The sequence below is a fragment of the Giraffa tippelskirchi genome, chromosome 6 (genome assembly GCF_054371585.1).
Source record: "Giraffa tippelskirchi isolate mGirTip1 chromosome 6, T2T-mGirTip1v1.2.pri, whole genome shotgun sequence".
Taxonomy (NCBI): Eukaryota; Metazoa; Chordata; class Mammalia; order Artiodactyla; family Giraffidae; genus Giraffa; species Giraffa tippelskirchi.
The window spans coordinates 153,103,908-153,125,173 of NC_137280.1; the positions used below are offsets into that span (position 1 = coordinate 153,103,908).

Below are 21,266 nucleotides of genomic sequence, written 5' to 3' on the forward strand. Positions count from 1 at the left end.
TGATTTTTGTTCCTTTGGAGGCAAACTGTTTTTTTTTTTTTCTGTCTGAATTTTTGTTTTCCTTTTTGTTTTTTAAATAAATTCCATAGACTACTTCTAGGCATAGGTTTCTTTCCAGCTTTTTTCTCAAACATAGTGAATCCACTCAATTTATGGAAGTAAATCTTTTTAATCTTTCTTTTACTCAGCTCAGGAAAAAATTTTCAGTTGTATGTTTGGTTATGATTTCAGTTCAGAAATGCCAGTTATTTGTAGGTTGGATCTGTGTTCTTTGTCCTTCCTGTCAATCAATATGCATTGTTTTCTTCTTGGTCCTTTTTCTTCTGTGTTTAGAGATCATCTCATGTGTATATGTTAAAATGTTAATGAGATTTTTTCCCCCAGCTTCTGTACTTCATTTTTTTGCCTTTTGTATAGAACTCGTCTACTATTACATGTTTGAATTCCCTTCCAGTTTTTTCTTTTTCAGTTTCCTTTTTAATCTTAGCTGTTGTTTTCCCTCTCATTTCTTGCTTTTCAAAGACTTTTTTATTTGCCCTTTTTCTTTTTCTGGCAGCCCACTCTGGTACTCTTGCCTGGAGAATCTCATGGACGGTGAAGCCTGGTAGGCTACATTCCATGGCGTTGCAAAGTGTCGGACACCGACTGAGCGATTTCACTCACTCAGTCACTCACTTTTTCAATTGGGAAGGTAAAGGGATAATTTCTGAGTTTTTCCTTCTGTTTTCTAGTGTAAGCCCATGATAGGAGCAAGCTTTCTTCTTTATGGCAGTGCTCCTTTTTCTTATGGTGCGCAAGCTTCAGCTTGGCCCTGTGCTGTTAGTAAGGTTTTTGGTTTTCTTAGCTTGACAGAAGAGGGACTTCTGTAGGGATGGTGTTGCTCATTCTTGTAAGACTGAGTAAGCTTCTTGCATCCCCTTCACTACACTTAGATGCTGGAGGACTCTTCTTCTCAGTATTAGGTTGGAGAGCATGTTGATAGATACAACCCAATTTATGAAGGATAGATCTTTCTGTACTCAGGAGAGGCCTTTCCTATTATTTAATCTTTCAGGCCTGTGTCTCTAATGAGGGGAATATTTTGGTGTAATTTGAAATGATGTATTGTTTTTGAGTGTTTTGGGAGGGGAAAGAGTAAGTGGTGAGATACTGTTCTTCTGAGGGTTTGTTCTGTTCCCATAACCACCTGTTGCTGACTTTACATAACTGTATGCAGTTCTCTACAGGCTTCACTTTCCATTTCTGGCCATGAACATTGTATCACTGGGAGTTAATTTTCTTGAAAGAGAATTACCAATGGGTATTGGAAGCCAGTTGTGGCATTTGTCAGTTTCTGTGGTGTAAATATTCTGGTTGTGATTAATTTCAAGCTGTCAACTTTATATCAGCTAGCTCCCCAAACTCCTGAAAACTTAACAGTTGACTTTCTGATACAACCCAGCTCCCTCCACCACTGCATAAAGTTTCTCTGAAGGAAATGCTCCCTGGGTGCTTGGAATATGAGGGAGGCTTGAGGAAAGAAAGCAGTCTCATGAATTCTGTCCTCAGCTCCAAGCTGTGGGGGCACTGCAGGCCCTTTTTTTTTTCTGAAGGAAATATAGAATTGAGAAGAGCTAGATGCCTCCTTCGGAGAAGGCAATGGCACCCCACTCCAGTACTCTTGCCTGGAAAATCCCATGGACGGAGGAGCCTGGTAGGCTACAGCCCATGGGGTCGCTAAGAGTCGGACACGACTGAGCGACTTCACTTTCACTTTTCACTTTCATGCACTGGAGAAGGAAATGGCAACCCACTCCAGTATTCTTGCCTGGAGAATCCCAGGGAAGGCGGAGCCTGGGGGCTGCCGTCTATGGGGTCGCACAGAGTCGGACACGACTGAAGCGACTTAGCAGCAGATGCCTCCTTACCCTCTTCCTAACTGGACCTTTTGATGCAGAGGCCATAGCAAGCATCAGCTACCAAAAAAGCTATCCCAAGTCCCTCAATTCCAGTTTAGGTACAGTGCGGTATCCCGTTTAAACTTTGATTTCGGATATGTTTCAGTGGGAAGGCAAAGAGGGAGTGCTGAGCTTGCTGGTCAACTGCTGTCAAGCCTGAACTAGCTTCTTCTCTTTTTCTGCTTCCTGTGCTTTCTATTGGGCCTCCCTGGTGGCTCAGATGGTAAAGAATCCACCTGCAGTGCAGGAGCCCTGGGTTCGATCCCTGGATTGGGAAGATCCCCTGGAGGAGGGCATGGCAACCCACTCCAGTATTCTTGCCTGGAGAATCCCCATGGACAGAGGAGCCTGGCAGGTTGCATTCCAGGGGGTCACAAAGAGTTGGACACAACTGAGCGACTAAGCGGACAACACAGTGCTACTTATTGGATTACCGGGATCATGCCTGCTGTGCCTTGCCCGGGTTGCCACATGCCTTGAAATCCAGGGCCATTAATATCCCTGTTAAAACAATCTGTCTTTTGTCTTGGTGTTCTACCATGATTCCTCAAAAGTATCCCTAGTGCTAATTACAAATGCTTATTTTGGGGCCTTCGGAATTGGGTGATGTTTCTTATCTGGGCCTAGGATTCTACATTTAAATTTATACCCTGGGTGTTTCTTTACTCTCAAAAATTTGAGGACCACTACTCAAGGACCCCGATAGGTAAATGATTAACTAATTTAAATTAATTCCAGCTAAATTCACATAAAGATAATAGGTTGAGTTCACTTCCCTAGCTAGTAATTGCATGCATTTTTAAGGAAAGAGTCTAAATCTCCAGTTAAAATGTAGAATTGCTGCAGGGAGGGACAAGGACAGAGGAAGTTGCCTACTTTTATTAGTTACAAATGATCTTTAATGTTTCAAAGTATGCATAGTATGTTCTGTGATAATCACATTTTTGTAAATGATCTGAAGTTCTGGGGAAATTTATATTTCTTAAAATGTTTTAGTCTTATTATGATTCTGATATAGACTGATTTATAGATTCATTAAAAGAAATATCTCTGACCCAAAAAACAAAAACAAAAATCCCTAAAACAAAGAATCAGTTACCCACACATTAGATTAAAAAATCTCATTAAAATATGTGGAGAGTAGTGAAAAGAATTGTTTTTAAAATTAAAAAGAATTATTTGAACAATGATTATATACACAGTGTTAGAATTCATTGGGGTTACTTTCTGAAAAGATAATATTTAATAGCAGCTCATTGGATGACTCATTGGAAAAGACCCTGATGCTGGGAAAGATTGAAGGCAGGAGGAGAAGGGGCTGACAGAGGATGAGATGATTGGATGGCATCACCGACTTGATGGACATGAGTTTGAGTAAGCTCTGGGAGTTGGTGATGGACAGGGAGGCCTGGCTTGCTGCAGTCCATGGGGTCGCAAAGAGTTGGACACAACTGAGCAACGGAACTGAACTGAATAGCAGCAGAATAAGCTTCTTCACACTAATTTAGGGCTAACACATAGTTTAGAAAGACTTCTTTCCCTTGATGAGGAAAAAAATTTTTCTGCCTTTCCAATCTTTAGCCTCTATTTGAGCACTTAAAATAAGGTTTTGATTGTTTGAGTTCAAAGCAAACAGCTGTTCAGCAAGAGTGAAACTCAAGCAAAATAGATGTACTATCAACTTACGCTTTGACACAGAAGAGTTTTGACTTATTTCTAACTTTTCCTTATATTAAGAGATGAGAGTTTCATCATTTAGGATAGATGAGAATTGGAATATGTCTTTTACTGATAGTTCACCTGTATTCTGTTTTTACCTCTGGTCTGAAGATAGCTTAAGTCTGGAAACATAGGCAGTTCACGTCTCAGGTTTTCCATGTGCAAAATAAGGATTATTCTTGCCATTATTGCTTAATAAGTTGCAGTTGTGGTTATTTCTATTTTTGACCATAATTCCAACCTTCTTATAGTTCTAAGATTCTAATTTCTGTCCCTACTAGACTGTGAACCTGGTAAAGGACCAGTGTGTTACAATTTGAAAAGTACATAGAAAAATGTTGATTGTATTTTATTTTCATTTTTAATGAGTTGAAATATTCTTACTTGAGCAAAGAGGTAATAATTACTCAGTGATATTTCATTATACCATATTATGATGATTTGAATTGAGATGGATATCATTTTAATATAATATAGTTCCTAATTTTATAATCAAGCCGTAAGTGTTTTTTTTTATTATATGTAACATCCTTGAGCAAAGCCCAGTCCTTAGATAATTTTTAAAAGTATTCAACCAAAAATTAATTAGTGCTTTGATGTTCAGTCATCTTGCTAGTGGCACAGTGCTGTTAATTAGATAAACTATGGCTATTGAGTGAAATTTTATGTTTTGACTAACATTTTGAATAGTTCAGTAAACCTCAAGTAACTGGAGGGCTTAGGGGATGGAGTGTTTTTACTTAGTTCAATTTTGTTATTAAGTAAGAGTTTGTTTGGAATTTATAAAATGTTCCAAAATGTTTTAGTATTCTTTATGAATTAAGTTCAATTTTTCTTTGATTTAGTATCTCTCAGTATATGTCATGGTCATCATACAGTTGGAAAAATTATTTCTGTAACTGCTCTGTTTCGGTCTTCCTATTTTCATTCTGTATCCTCTCCCTAAGTGATCAAATGTGTTCTGTTATCTATGAAATATTGATTGAGAATTAATATTCCTAGCTCAGATTTCTCTTTCCTCCTGAGTTCCAGACTCAAAATGCCTGCTAGATCTCTTTGCTTGGGTACTGCACAGACATTTCAAACTCAAACTCAGGGGTGCTACGTTAAACCCATCTCACTTCCCAAACCTGCTTTTCCTGCAGGGATCTGTCTCAGTCCGTCAGGTATGTGTGTGCTCAGGTGCTCAGTTATGTCTGGCTCTATGCGACTCCACAGACTATAGCCCAGCAGGCTTCTCTGTTGATGGAGTTTTTCAGGCAAGAATACTGGAGTGGGTTGCTATTTCATCCTCCAGGGGATCTTCCTGACCCAGGGATTGAACCTGCGTCTCCTGCATTGGCAGGCGGATTATTTACCACTGTGCCACCTAGGTAGAGACTACCATTTAAGGCAAAGAGCTAAGACTGTTTCTTGAACTTTTTCTCCTACCAATTCCTTATATACCAAGACCAGCCAAGTGTTGTAATGAGTATATTACACTATCAAAATTTTTTTGAATCTGTCCCTCTTCCACCCTACTGCCAGTCTTTGTTTAATACTGTTGTGTCTCTCCTGAATCATTTTAAGAACCTTTTAACTGATTTCTGTCCAGTCAGATTAGATCTGTATTCTCCTTTGGAAGCCAGAATGTTAATCTGATCAGTTTACTCTCACTTTCAAAATCTTTTGAGCCCTCAGGCTACAAGTCCCTCTTCATCAGCTGTGGTTTTCTCAGTACCCTTCCTCTACCTCTAATTCAGTTAAACAAGAGTTTTTCAATTACTAGAACTTCTTGGGTTTTTGCACATTCTGTTTCCTTTACCTCCTCCTTTTGCTAAGTTAGCTTCTGTTCTTCCTTATACAGACTTCTTAGATGTCACTTTCTCAATTTGTATGTGCACTGAAACAGCTTGTTAACCAGAATTTTGCATGTAAACTGGAGATCTCACTTATATCCTTGAAACATTTGACTGCCTTCATCGAAGCCCCTGCAGCTTATCAACTCTGCTGTATTTATATTCCTGTACTTGGTGCCTTCTCTTCCCAAACCTGTTCTCTCACTGTTCCCCTATTCCTCTCAGATTTTCCATTGTGACCTCAGGAGCACACATCCACAGTTAAAAAACAAACCAACCAACAAACAAAAAACCTAAACCCTTCATCCATTATTTTCTTTATTACATTCTGTGGAGTAAGGTGTTAAAAAATGTTACCAAGAAAAGGAATTTTGTGGTCAAAGGAGTTGGGAAACCCTGAGTTACTAGTTTCCTCACACAGCGTGCCTGCATTGTGACTCTCCAGAGAGGGAGTGGCATGCGGATATAGTGTTTCTACACGTATCTTACGTGATGTTAACATCTGCTCAGGTTAGTGCTTACACCAAGTCGTTTTCAAGGAAACTTGACTTATAAACAACAACAAAAAAACCAAAAACCCTCTTTGAATGGAGGCTGCTTTTTCTTCCACCCTACAAGGCTCCGGGTATTGAGATTGCTGGTAACCCCCACTTCTGCAGAGCCAATTTTAGGTTACTTCTTCAGCATCATGGAAATAGTCCTGCTACTTTGAGGCTCATGAAATTCAGCTCTACCAGATATGACAGGGTAGTCTTTTTTTCTCACATGCTGTCCGTAATCACTGGTAGTGGCTGCCTTGAGCACCATATTGAGAAGGAATCCAAGGCTGTGTTCTCACTATCGTAAACAAAGGTAATGGTTTATTAGTGATTATTCTTGATGGTCTTGGCATTGTATACCACACTTACCACCTCTGTGTTACTTACCACCTCTGTGCTCTACTGTCTTCTACCATTTGCCCATTGTCATTTCTAAATCTCTCAGTTGAACTTCCATATTTTTAAAAGAGCTCTCTGTTCCTGATAGCTCTCATAATAATCCTAAGTGACTTAAGTGTCTGTGTGGAAGACAGCAAACATTATGTCTTATAGTTTTTTAAACTTCCTGAGCTCCAGTGACCTTCATTTCCAAGCTACTTTATATATTTAACTTCCATGGCTGCAGCTGAGACCTTCTCAAGTCCTAAGTCTCACAGTCTTCCCATTCTTTCATTTCCTTCCTTTCACTGCAGTTGTTCTTCACCATCTTTCATATGTAATATTTCTTGATACTGCCATATTTTCCCAGCCCCTTCTCAGCATCTTTTCTGTTTTTACATAATCTGGACCTTTGAGCTGTTCTCAGTAGCATATTCTATTCCTTCTTTTACCCTTATCCTTTCCCTGACTCAACCAGCAAAACTCAGCTTTATGTGTAGTCAGTGCAGCCCTCTCTGCTGGTTCTGACCAGGGGAACTGAGCTGAGCACTGCTGAAGGCAACCACAATACTTCATAGAATGTGCTGGGCCTTCCCTTGTGTCTGCTCATCTTTAAATGCTGTCCTCTCATCTTCTTCACTCGCAATTCCTAATCTATACTTGCTTTCTCAAACACCTCACTGTCCTCTACCCCTGTATCTGAAAATCTTGTGATCATCAGACTTTGTCTTCCTTAATATTCACCCTCAAATGCCTTTCCTCCGATTGCAAGGGGTGTCGTGTTACTCACATCCATCCTCCGGTACTGATGACTATATCTCCTCCCAGCCCCTTTAGGATATTGCTTCATCAGTCACTTTCTCTATTTGGTATTTTCAACTTTTCCTTCTCTCCAACCCCCTTTGCTCAGCTTAAACTTATTTTCTTATCTCCTTTCTTAGGAAAAACAATATCCTCCCTTAAGCCTATGTACTGCTTCGGTTACCATTTGTATCTACTTTCCAATCAAATTTTTTGAAAAGTACTCTACAATTTTTTTCTTATATCTGCACGTGTAGTTTTCTCCTTAGCCCATCACAGCCTGCTTTCTCTACCATTGCTGAAACTGCTCATTAAGGCATCAATGACTGCTTCATTTTCAAGCTCCATACATGTTTTCAGCCCTTTTCTTAATGGGTCTCTCTTTTCTTTTGACAGTGTTGGTTCTTTGTTAGTTATTCTCTACTCCCTTGAAACCTTTATTCCCTGGCTCTGTGGCATTGCTCTTGCTGGGATCTCCTAATGCTTCATTCCTGATTCTCTAGCTCTTGTGTTTGTTCTTCTACCTCTGTAGGTCCCTCAAGTGCTGCTGCTCTGAAGGTTTCTTTCTCAACCCACTGCTCTTTTCTCTATCCACAGAGGTTCCTAACTTTTTGGTTAAGACTCCTCAAGCAATCTGTTGAAAATTCTAGAATCTTTCCTTTTCAAAATATAGGTAGGTGTATGTATACAAAATTTAGTGTAAAATTTCATAATCCACCAGAAGCTGTATTAAGAATCTGCCATATGCATTCCAGCTTGCAATATTTACTCTCATGGTTTCATTTGTCTCTTTTAAACAAATGAATTCCAGATCTTTTAAGTTCATCTTGGCCTCTCTCCATAATTTAATATACGTATTCTTTCTGCGGGGCTTCCCCCGTGGTGGCTTAGTGGTAGAGGATCTGCCTGCAGTGCAGGAGATATGGAGATGCAGGTTCGATCCCTAGGTCGGGAAGATCCCCTGGAGGAGGGACTGGCAACCCACTCCAGTAATCTTGCCCGGAAAGTCCCATAGACAGAGGAGCCTGGTGGGCTGCAGTCCAATAAGGTCACAAGAGAGTCAGACATGACTCAGCAACTAAAACAACAACAATTCTTTCTGCTCCCTTTCATTGCCTGGGTTTAGCTCCTCGTGACCTTTCATAGACCACTGTAACAGCTTCAAACTCTCCTCCCTGCCCTCAAGCTGTGCCCTTTAGATACATACTCCATGGAATGTGAAAGTCGCTCAGTCGTGTCCGACTCTTTGCGACCCCATCCCCATGGACTATACAGTCCATGGAATTCTCTAGGCCAGAATACTGGAGTGGGTAGCCTTTCCCTTCTCCAGGGGATCTTCCTAACCCAGGGATCGATCCCAGGTCTCCCACATTGCAGGCGAATTCTTTACCAGCTGAGCCACAAGGAAAGCCCAACCACTGATAATTTACCGTTCTGACTTTTCAGCTCCAACTTCTGATTCCCTGTTTCCTATGGAAATGGTTCAAACTCTGGCATGGCATACAAGCCTCCTGTCAGGAAGTTCATTACTATTCTGTCTAGTATCTTTGAGGCCCTTCCCATCCATTTCTGTTCCACTAGTGAGGGCAGACAGATTTAGCTTGCATAGGATTTGACTATCTCTACCTTCCCTTACTCTCTGCCTATCTCTTTAAAACAAAATATTTTTTTTTATTTATTTGGTTGTGCTGGGTCTTAGTTGTGACATGCAGGATCTTTTTTCAGTTGTGACATATAGGATCTAGTTTCCTGACCAGGAATCGAATCCAGGCCCCTTGCATTGGGAGTGCAGACCCTTAGCCACTGGACCACCAAGGAAGTCCCTCTTCGTATATTTACCTTATCATGTTGGTGGCATCAAACTTGCAGTTCTTTACACCCTTACTTACCTTGGTTCACACCATCCTCCCTGCATGGACCACTGTTCCAATCCCTGGGATTCACTCACTGACAAAGTTACCTTGCAAAAACTCCTACATACCTTACAGATTCAACTCCACTCCCACCCCACACTTTCCCACACCTTCCCCTCTTTGTTAGGGACTCTTCTTGTGCCTACCATAATCTGTGCATTGCTCCATTGTATACTTTAACTTGAAGTCCTTTTTTCCAGTGCTATCAGAATTGAGAGGTGAGCTCTTAATTGAAAAACTTGATTAAAGCTAGAATTAGAAAAATTATACTTATGTACTTAAAACATTTTATTTCAACTTAAAACATATACATATATTCATTTGCCAGTTTTTCCATGTATTACCAAGGCATTTTCTTTGAGTATGGTTAGTTGATTGGAATTCATTGTTCATTCTTAATTATACCGAATGTGGGATGCATCCTCTAAATTTCTAGTTTGGGTTTAAAAGAAAGAACATAAGCCACTTGTGCAACAGTCTGAGCACAGAATTTTTGGTTTGTATGATTTTTTTTTCCCCCTCAGCCAGTCTTTTCAGTTGTATTGCCTATAACTAGTTCAATAGTATATATTTTCATATAAAGACTTGCCTTTATAGTCTTTGCAAGTCTTTATAAAGTCTACGTCATAGAAATAACAGTTCTCTTTTTTGGCTTACATTGTACTGATTTGGTTTGTGTTGCATTAAAATATGTATTTATGATGCATGAATGTGGTTTGTGAACTTTACACTCAACTGATAGGATCAGAGATGCTTCATAATAAGTATGCTGTAGTCAGTGTTTTATAGAGGGAGTAGACATTGTGTCATTTAATCTGGCAAGTTGAGTGTTGCTTGGTTAAGAAAGTTTCTACTGTAATTATTGTTACTGGTTACCTCCCTTCATTGCAGGATAAATTCTTACAGGGCAAGGATTATATATTTTTCGTTTTTGTGTATCTAACCTTTGTCTATGCATGGTGCCTACTACTTAGAAATTCAATATGTATTTATTGGATGAATGAACAAATTCTTATGTAGGTCATAGTGAATTTGAATAATCAGAAAGAACATTGTACTGGGAATCAGCTAGTATAGATAGATCTTTGGCCCTGGAGTCGAACTGGGGTTTGAAGTTTTCATTTGTATCTTTGAGTTTTCCTCATTTATATTCTTGGGATTCCCTGGTGGCTCAGTGGTAAAGAATCTGCCTGCCAATGCAGGAGATGCAGGTTCAGTCCCTAGTTCTGGAAGATCCCCTGGAGAAGGAAATGGCAACCCACTCCAGTATTCTTGCCTGGGAAATACCATGGACAGGGTACCCTGGTGGGCGACAGTCTGTGGAGTTGCAAAAGGGTTGGATATGACTGACCAACTAAACAACAACTACATTCTTGAGCAGATTACTTTCCCGTTTTCTTTTGAGGAATGAGGATAGCAACAGCCATTGGGTTGTGTGAGGATTAAGTGGGAATGTGAAGTATCCAGCATAAGTACCTGACATAGTAAGCAGTTGCCAAGTGCTAATTGTCTGATGATGCTTATCACTAATGAAGAGAATGTGGGCATTCACTGGGTCCAACTTTTCTCATTAAGAGACTTGAACTATAAAATCTGTGAGTTTCCTTTCAGATGCTCTAAAGTTTTCTTTCTATAAACAGTATTTTATGTTTTGGACAGATTTATGTAACAAATATATGGATAATCCTTGATTTGTCACATTTGCTGACTCAATAAAGTAGATAATTAATTAGGTGATCATAACCTTACACCTTGTGAAACAGTTACTTTAGGCTTTGGAACATCATTTGTTAGTGAGTTGAACTCGAATAAAGTGGGAAGAATGGCCCAGCTCCACTAATCACTGTCATGCTGTTTATATAAGAGCTAAGGTAGGAGATAGAGAAGGAAGTCTGAGGAGGTTGTTTGGAAGCATTAACTTAGAAGGGAGATAATATAAACACTTGGAACTAAATTTATGGACAAACTAGACTTTTTGAACCCTAGATATGTATTTGTTACAACTCAAAAACTAGGTTTTGAGTTTTCATGTTGATCACATTTTCCTCCTGTTAAAAGATGGGGAGGGAGAGAAAGATGGAAACAAAACACTTTTTTTTTTTTGGAATGGCTCTGGGGTTATTTTCCAACGCACATGCCAAATTTTGGTTTGTTTGAAGAAATACATGAATTAGCAGAATTCCTTTCAGTATTCATTCCACAGCTTATGTTAATACTGAGTTTTTATATTTCAGTTCTCATTTAGTATGGAAGAAGATGAGTTCTTTGGAGAAAAAACATTCCAGCATTATTGTGCAGAATTCATTAAACATTCACAGAAGATAGGTGATGGTTGGGAATGGAGAGCTTCAAAGGTAAGAATTTTATTTTCTATTTCGATGGAGGTTTTTATTTTTCCCCACTTAAAACCTCAGTAATTGAAAATAATGTATGAAAGCTAGTTTGATTTAGTAAAAGGCTTAAATTGAAGAATGTTTTAAAACAGATGTCCATTTTATTACTTTAGCTATATATACTCATTATAATTAGGATAATGAAGTATTATCTAGAAAAGTCCTTAGGTGACCTGCTTTAATTTAACAGATAAGAGTGCTTAGCAAATTAATTATCTAAATGTAAACAGATGCTTCTGTGGTGCTTCAAACCATTTGTTTATACTATTAATTTTCTTAGGAAACTACTTTTGTCCAGAGAGTGAAAAGATAATCCAGACATTAAACCATGGTCAAATAATCACACATTCTGAATTATGGAGGACTGTTCAGTTCAGTTCAGTCGTTCAGTTGTGTCCGACTCTGTGACCCCATGGACTGCAGCACGCCAGGCTTCCCTGTCCATCACCAACTCCCGGAGCTTACTCAAACTCATGTCCATCGAGTCAGTGATTCCATCCAACCATCTCATCCTCTGTCATCCCCTTCTCCTCCCGCTTCAATCTTTTCCAGCATCAGTGAGTCAGTTCTTTGCATCAGGTGGACAACGTATTGGAGTTTCAGCTTCAGTATCAGTCCTGCCAGTGAATATTCAGGACTGATTTCCTTTAGGATGGACTGGTTTGATCTCCTTGCAGTCCAAGGGACTCTCAAGAGTCTTCTCCATCACTGCAGTTCAAAACCATCAGTTCTTCAGTGCTCACCTTTCTTTGTAGTCCAACTCTCACATCCATACATGGCCACTGGAAAATCCATAGCTTTGGAGGACTGTATCTTTGGGAATTTCTTAATAATATAAACACATTCCAAAACATTCTTTCTTTTTGTTCTACTCAGTAACATTAATAGTAATGTAAAAAGTCTATATACTCATTTATTTCCACACATATATTTAGTAAGATTCTCTGCCAAAAGCTCTTTAAGAGGTCTTTGAAATAACTTTTTCAGAGAATAAGTTAAGTTTTTTCTATTTGATGTTTTATGTGATTTGTGAAAAAGTGGTAAAATCTTGTGTCTCTGTTGATTAACTCTGTTTCCTGTATGAAATATGAGAAATGTGAACATTTTTGAGCTGATTCTTATGATTCAGAACTAGAGGCCAGGGAAATGCAGGTCTTGATCAGGTTCAGATTGTCACTGGGGATAGAAGCCATGATGTCCTCTTGGGTCGTATGTCAGCTAAGCTTTGGCAGGGGGTTCATGTCAGGGTTCAGAGGTATAGAGTCAATTTCTTGTGGTAGATTCCAGCCCTACTCTCTAAATTAATGATGGAACAGTTCATAAATCCTTAAGGTGTCTCTCAGTCTAGGATAATATGATCTTAATAGCACCTTTTGTTATTTTTGGTGCTGAGTATTTTATAATTTTGCTTTCTGTTATGTTTGAATTTCTAATCTTATTTCTTCTATGATTATTATCAACATATAAAGGAACTACTAATTTTTATATATTACTTTTGTAACCATTCATCTTACTAAATTCTCCTTCTAATTTTCATTATTTATCAGTAATTTCTGTTGTGTGTTCTAAGTAGAATGAGGCTATCTACAAATGAAGAGTTTTTCATTGCCCTCTTTGTAATATTTCTCTCTATTATTTTTGTGAATTGAGTAGAAAACTGTTAATAGTAATAACAAATCTCTTTGTCTTCTTCCTGATTTTAATGTTAATGCTTCTGATATATAATGGTTAAAATGTTGGCTGTTTATTCATTGGATGAGAATAGGTTTCTGACGCATTTTGTCCTGTAATAATTTATGTGATTATACTTTGGGAACTTTCCCTTTTCACCATGTTAAACAAAAAGAAAAGAATTTTTTCTTTTATCTTAAGCTGGAGGCTGAATAATAGATTCCTGTACCATTTCAGGGACCTAGTAGAGTGGGGGAGGGGAAGGTTAGAGAGGAAGTTGTGTGTGTGTATGTGTTTGTGTGTGTTGAGGGGCTTTGGGGAAGATCTCCAGGGGGGGAATTATGTGTCAGAAGTTTCTTCACTGAATTTGTTGAAAGTAGTGCCATAAGAGCCAGTTTCCAGGATTTGTTTTTATTCTTGGCCTTGCCTCTACTTCAAGGATGGGTATGGCTAAGTCTAGTTTCTTGTTTGCTGCCATTTCCTGCTGAGTTAGAAAAGCTGCCTACCCTTTGGAGTAAGAATTATGCCTCTAATTAAGGACTATTCTCTTTAATGTGGGCATGAGCCTATAGATAGTATCAAAAAAACCCAAAAACCTTCATCAGAGAAAATCATTACAGCCTTAAGGGAAGGATTGCAAACTCAAGAGTCTATGAAGACCCGGTGGGGTAATGTAACTAGGTCGAGCTGCTAGGGACAAGACAGTGTGGACACTGAGTCGGGGCCCATGGCTGAGCAGAGTGCTTGGCCTGAGGACAGGTTAGAAACATGAGCCCAGGAGTTTACCAAATCTTCCAAGAGAAGTAAAAAAGATGTAGGATAATATTTAAATTTTTAAGTGTTGGCAACTAATTTAAAAAGATACTTTTCAAAGATAGCGAGGACTGAACCCACATGCCATGGCTCTGTGTGGCCAGTGGGTGACTTCTGGGATTGGGTGTCTGCCTGGTGTTGACTGATTTCTCACCTTGCCTCAATGCATGCTGTTGATCTGAATTAGGATAAAGGACTCCAGGCAAAGAGATCCTTCTCTACTGTATTTTAGAATGTTAGTATTTTTGCTACTTAATTTCTGCAGTCCTATACCCTATTTCGGAGAAGGCAATGGCACCCCACTCCAGTACTCTTGCCTGGAAAATCCCATGGACGGAGGAGCCTGGTAGGCTACAGTCCATGGGGTCGCTGAGAGTCGGACACGACTGAGCGACTTCACTTTGACTTTTCCCTTTCATGCACTGGAGAAGGAAATGGCAACCCACTCCAGTATTCTTGCCTGGAGAATCCCAGGGATGGTGGAGCCTGGGGGCTGCCGTCTATGGGGTCGCACAGAGTCGGACACGACTGAAGCAACTTAGCATACCCTATTTAAGAAAGAAATTGTGAATCAGTTACTTTGTTATCTCCCTTAAACCTTCCATCCTTATTACATCTCAGGCTTTGTGGAACTGTTTGGAAACAATACTTAAACTTTTACTTTTTAGGCTCCAGAAATTAATTTTTGTATTAAAAATAGTTGTATTGGTATATAATTGACGAACAATAAACTGCACATATTTAAAGTGTATAATTTGATAAGTTTTGCTGTATGTACAGACCTTGAACCTTCACCACAATCATGAGAGTGAGCATATCTATCATCCCCAAAAGGTTTCTTATATAACTTTTTAGTGTCTCTCTCTGCCCCTTCTTGCCCCTCATTTTTAAAAAGAACTTTGTTTATCCCTATATAAAGAGTATGTATACTGTCACTCATATTTTCAGGTTTGTTCATAAACCACTTTGGTACCACCCATTTTATCTTTTAATATTTAGAGAATTGGTGTAACTGAACATTTTAGGTAAGGCAAAATATCATTATTTCTGCAGAGTTCATGAGAAAAGCAGTGTGAATGAAACATATAAATAATTTAAAATTTTAAAAGAAAGAAATTTCTTAAAATAGTCAAAATGTCCTAGCTTATTATATCTGGAGGTATGCAGATTAAGGAGAATGCTTCTAAATCAGTATTTTTTTGGTGGGGTTTGATTCTATTGGCATCTGGTCAGGACTGTTCTTGTTTTCCTACTCCTAACATCTCCAAACCCCTCAGGAGGTTGGTACACTCTTCCTAAGAGCCATTGTTTAATGTGATGGTGTATCAGATATTAAAGATAGTGATTAAGATCATAGGCTTCAGAGTCAGATAGACCTGAGTACAAATCCTTGCTCTACCATTATTTCCTTTACCATCGTCCTCTACTAGCTGGATTTTAGACAATTTACTTAATGTAGTCAAACTTCATTTTTTTTACCTATAAAATAGGAATAACAATAATACCCAACATGGTTGTTGAAGGATTAAATGAGATTTGCATTCTAAAAGTTTAGTGTAGTTTCTGGCATGTGGACAGTTATTGTATGATTATCATTTTTAGTTGGTTAATTGAAATTTTCAGTGTCTTTTGTTAGATAAATAATGCTATGAATGAAATTGTAGTTAGGTTTTCAGAAAACTTTATGAAAGTCTATTAGCACCAAGTATACTGGATTGGTCTGAATGAAGTTCTAGTTAGGTTTTCAGAAAACTATATGAAAACTATATATTGTAGTATTGATTTGTTGGGGCTTCCCTGGTAGCTCAGCTGGTAATGAATCCTGCTGCAATGCAGGAGACCCTGGTTCGATTCCTGGGTCAGGAAGATCGCCTGGAGAAGGAATAGGCTACCCATTCAGTATTCTTGGGCTTCCCCGGTGGCTCAGATGGTAAATAATTCGCTTGCAATGCAGGAGACCTTGGTTGATCCCTCGGTTGGGAAGAGTCCCCTGGAGGAGGGCATGGCAACCCACTCCAGTATTCTTGCCTGGAGAATTCCCATGGACAGAGGAGCTGGGAGGGCTACAGTTCATGGGGTTGCAAAGAGTCAGATGCAACTAAAGACAGCACAGTGCACTGATATATTATTCTGAATTTTCTACAATAAGAAAGGGGAGAGAAGATGGTAAATAACAATGAATGCAATTGTTTGAAACCCATTAAAGGGTTACCTTGTTTTATTGCACTTTGTAGATATTGTATATTTTACAAATTAAAGGTTTGTGGCAACCCTGTGTTGAGCAAGTCTATCAGTGCTATTTTTTCAACAGCTTTTGCTCACTTCATGTCTCTATGTCACATTTCGATAATCTTCACAGTTTTTCACATTTTTTCATTATTATTATATTTGTTATGGTGATCTGTGATCAGTGAGCTTTGATTTAGTATTGTGATTATTTTGGAGTGTCACGAACCCTGCCCATTAACAGTGAACTTAATAAATGTGTGTGTCCTGACTGCTCCACTGACTGGCCATTGCCCTATCTCTGTCCCTCTCCTCAGGTCTCTCTATTCCCTAAGACATTGCAATATTGAAATTAGACCAATTAACAACGTTACAATGGCCTCTAAGTGTTCAAGTGAAAGTAAGCGTTTCCTCACTTTAAATCAGAAACTGGAAATGATTAAGCTTAGTGAAGAAGGCATATCAAAAACTGAGACAGGTCAAAATTTAGGCCTCTTGCGCCAGTTACCCAAGTTGTACATGCAAAGGGGAAGCTCCTGAAGGAAATCAAATGTGCTGCTCCAGTGAAGACATGAACAATAAGAAAGTGAAACTGCTTTTCTCTAAGGAGAAAGCTTTAGTGGTTGGGAAAATCAAACTAGCCACAACTTCCCATAAGCTGAAACCTAATCCAGAGCAAGGCGCTAACTCTTCAATTCTTTGCAGGCCGAGAAAGGTGAGGAAGTTGCAGAGGAAAAGTTTGAAGCTTGACAGAGTTTCACTCATGAGATTTCAGGAAAGAAACTATTTCCATAACATAGAAGTGCAAGGTGAAACAGCAAGTGCTGATGTAGAAGGTGCAGCAGGTTATCTAGAAGATCTAGCTAAGATCGTTAATGAAGGTGACTACACTAAACAACAAATTTTCAGTGTAGACAAAACAGTCTTCTATTGGAAGAAGATACCATCTAGGACTTTATAGCTGGAGAGGAGAAGTCAATGCCTGGCTTCAAAGCTTCAGAGAACAGACCGACCGAATCTCTTGTTAGTGGCTAATGCAGCTGATGACTTTAAGTTGAAGCCAATGTTCATTTATCATTCTGCAAATCTTAGGGTCCTTTAGGTTATGCTAAATCTACTCTACCGATTTTCTATAACTGGAGCAAAAAATCCTCGATGACAGCACATCTATTTATAACATCTCAATATATTAAGCCCACTGTTGAGACATACCATTCAGAAAAAAATATTCATTCAAAGTAGTACTGCTCATTGACTACATACCTAGTTACCCAAGAGCTCTGAGGGAGATGTACAACAAGATTAAAATTGTTTTTATGCTTACTAATACAACATCTATTCTGTGGCCCATGGATCAAGGAGTATTTTCAACTTTCAAGTCTCATTTTGTAAGAAATACATTTCATAAGAGTGTAATAGTGACTCCTCTGGTGAATCTGGTCAAAGTCAATTGAAAGACTTCTGGAAAGGATTTACCATTCTAGATGCCATGAAGAACATTTGTGATTCATTGGAAAAAACCAAAATGTCAACATTAACAGGAATTTGGAATAAGTTCACTCCAACCCTCATGGATGACTTTGAGAGGTTTAAGACTTCAGTGGAGGAAGTCACTGCAGATGTGATAGAAATAGCAAGAAAACTGGAGTTAGAAGTGGAGCCTGAAGATGTGACTCACTTGCTGGAGTCTCATGATAAAACTTGAAAAGATGAGGAGTTGCTTCTTATGGATGAGCAAAGAAAGTGGTTTCTTGAGATAAAATTTACTCGTGGTGAAGATTTTGTGAAGAATTGACAACAAAATATTTAGAATATTACATAAACTTAGTTGATAAGGCAGTAGCAGGGTTTGAGAAGACGGACTCCAATTTATTTATTTATTTTTATTTTTTTGGCCACACTGTGCAGCTTGTAGGATCCTGCACTTGGGTCATGAACATGAAAGTACAGAGTCATGTCACTGGACCACCAGGGAATGGGTAAAATGCTATCAAACAGCATTGCATGCTACCGAGAAATCATTGGTGAAAGAGTCAACTGATGTGGTAGACTTCATTGTTGTCTTATTTTAAGAAACTGCACAGCCATCCCAACCTTCAGCAACCACCACCATCATGAGTCAGCAGCCATCAGCATAAAGGCAAGACACTCCACCAGCAAAATGATTATGACTTGCTGAAGGCTTAGATGATGGTTAGCATTTTTTAGCAATAAAGTATTTTTTGTTTATATATTGTGTTTTTATACTTAATGCTATTGCTCACTTAATAGTCTACAGTATAGTATAAACATAACTTTTATATACACTGGGAGACCAAAAAAATTTTGTTTGACTTACTGTATTGTGATATTTGCTTTATTGTGGTAGTCTGGAACCCAGCCCTCTATATCTCCAAGGTATTTCTGTATATATTTTAAAAACCCATGAGCTCATAATGTTAGAGAAGGAAGGGGGATAGAGAGTGGGCAAGAGAGAGAAACAAACAGGCAGACAGAGAGGAGCAGAACAGACTCCAAACCTAACTCATTGGACACCACTGGGAGTATCTAGGGCATCAACTCCTTGGTCTGAAAATTGTTGGTTAAAGGGAAAGAAAGAAGCGTTTATCCTGCATGTCCTGTATGAACTATATTTCATGGTAACTAAATAGCCTAATTTGAAAAGGGAAAGTTTTCTGCCCCCCTAGAATTCCAATAAACATAGAAAGGGCAATTGTTGTTCAATCGTTATATCATGTCCAACTCTTTGTGACCCCATGGACTGCAGTATGCCAGGCTTCCCTGTCCTTCACTATCTCCTTGAGTGTGCTCAGATTCATGTCCATTGAGTCAGTGATGCTATCTAATCATCTCATCCTCTGTCACCCACTTCTTCTGCCCTCAATCTTTCCCAGCATCAGGGTCTTTTCCAATGAGTCTGCTCTTCACATTGGGTGGCCAAAGTATTAGAGCTTCAGCTTCACCATCAGTCCTTCCATTGAGTATTCAGGGTTGATTTCCTTTAGGATCAATTGGTTTCACCTCCTTGCATTCCGAAGGACTCTCAGGAGTCTTCCCCAGCATCATGATTCCAAAGAATCAATTCTTGGAAAGAAGGCACTCAGCCTTCAACTCTCACATCCACACATGACTACTGGAAAAACCTTAGTTTTGACTAGATGGACCTTTGTGGGCAAAATGATGTCTCTGCTTTTTAATATGCTGTCTAGGTTTGTCATAGCTTTCCTTCCAAGGAGCAAGCATCTTTTAATTTCATGGCTGCAGTCACCATCCACAGTGATTTTGCAGCCCAAGAAAAGAAAATCTGTCACTGCTTCCACTTTTCTCACTTCTATTGGCCATTAAGTGATGGGCCAGATGCCATGATCTTAGTTTTTTGAATGTTTAGTTTTAAGCCAGCCTTTTCACTCTCCTCTTTCACTTTCATCAAGAGGCTTTTTAGTTCTTCTTCACTTTCTGCCAGTAAGGCGATATCATCTGCCTATCTAAGGTTGTTGATATTTCTCCCAGCAATCTTGATTCCAGCTTATATTTCTTCCAGCCCAGCTTTTCTCATGATATACTCTGCATATAAGTTAAATAAGCAGGATAACAATATACATCCTTGTCATACTTCTTTCCCAATTTTAGAGTCATGTCCAGTTCTAACTGTTAACTTCTTTGACCCGAATACAGGTTTCTCAGGAGACAGGCAAGGTAGTCTGGTTCTCCCATCTCTTTAAGAATTTTCCATAGTTTATTGTGATCCACATGGTCAAAGGCTTTTGCATAGTCTATGAAGCAGAAGTAGATGTTTTTCTGAAATTTCCTTGCTTTCTGTTTGATCCAACAAATGTTGGCAATTTGATCTCTCATTCCTCTGTCTCTTCTAAATCCAGCTTGAACATCTGGAAGTTCTTGGTTATGTACTGTTGAAGGCTAGCTTGAAGGATTTTGAACATAACCTTACTAGCACGTGAAATGAATGCAATTGTACAATAGTTTGAGCATTCTTTGGTGTTGCCCTTCTTTGGGATTGGAATGAAAACTGACTTCAGTTAGAAAATCACCACTTTTCAGTCCCTAATGAAATGAATTAGTCAGTAATAATCAGTAGATGAAAATATTAGATGAAAAGCTGGTGTGGAACTTACAAAAGAGGGATTGAGCTATCATTACCTGAACCTAGTAATCGATCATAGCTTTGCCGAAAATAGGGTGAAAGTGTTGGTTGCTCAGTCATGTCTGACTCTTTGTGACCCCATAGACTGTTGCCCAACAGACTCCTCTGTCCATGGAATTCTCCTGGCAAGAATTGGAGTGGGTTGTCATTCCCTTCTCCAGGGGAATCTTGGTCTCCTGCATTGCAGGCAGATTCTTTACCATCTGAGCCACCAGGAAAGCCCCAAAATAGGGTATCCAGATATTATGTACTTTCTGAAGTTTTATAACATGTATCACAGACCACAGTCTATGAAATATTCTTGTCACCAAAGATGAGCCTGAATAGAACCAATCAAGGAGGTCAAGTGATAGAGGACCAAGTTAATTGACACCATGGGAAGCAAATAGAAAAATCTAGAAATCTAAAGGACAACTGACCCAGTTTCCTTATAAAGTTAATGGTAGGGTTAAGAAGTGAGGAGGAGGATTGTATTTCTAATTATTTAGAATTAAGAGCCAGGTTTTTTTGGATTTTGTTTTTAAAATACCCTTGGGGCAGCAAGCAGCATGTTGTTCTAGTGAGCAAAACACTAGTGTGCAGCTCAGGTCATGTAAGACTTACTATGGGAGGGTGAGACTGGTTCAGGAAATGGGTCTGTTGACTGTGCACTAGGATGTCTTGACAGTGTTAGCTTGCTATGAAAGTTTCTCAGTCCTTACTTTCCTTTTCTGAATTTATCTTGTTGACCTGTAACAAAGAGTCTGTAGATATAGAACAGTTTTTGGGCTGGTAAGTTACAATTAGTTCTTGAATTGCCACCAGTTTAGACCACACTTTGAGGAGCACTACTCTAAATTAATGGAAATTCAAGAACCATACCCCAATGTAATGTGT

General features: G+C 39.0%; 1 protein-coding gene across 5 annotated transcripts in view; it reads left to right on the forward strand.

The window, feature by feature from the left end:
- The window catches only part of ATG10 (autophagy related 10), a 256,590-nt gene that overhangs the window by 4,933 nt on the left and 230,391 nt on the right, over positions 1–21,266 (forward strand). For 3 of the 5 annotated variants that reach the window (XM_081503879.1, XM_081503876.1, XM_081503875.1), the window contains exon 2: positions 11,360–11,479. In XM_081503879.1, coding sequence (XP_081360005.1) covers positions 11,372–11,479 — 108 coding nt within the window. In that variant the 5' untranslated portion in view covers positions 11,360–11,371. Of the gene's footprint in view, positions 1–556; positions 692–5,765; positions 6,347–11,359; positions 11,480–21,266 lie in introns of those variants that run through there. The other 2 variants (XM_081503877.1, XM_081503878.1) reach the window with 2 other exon arrangements.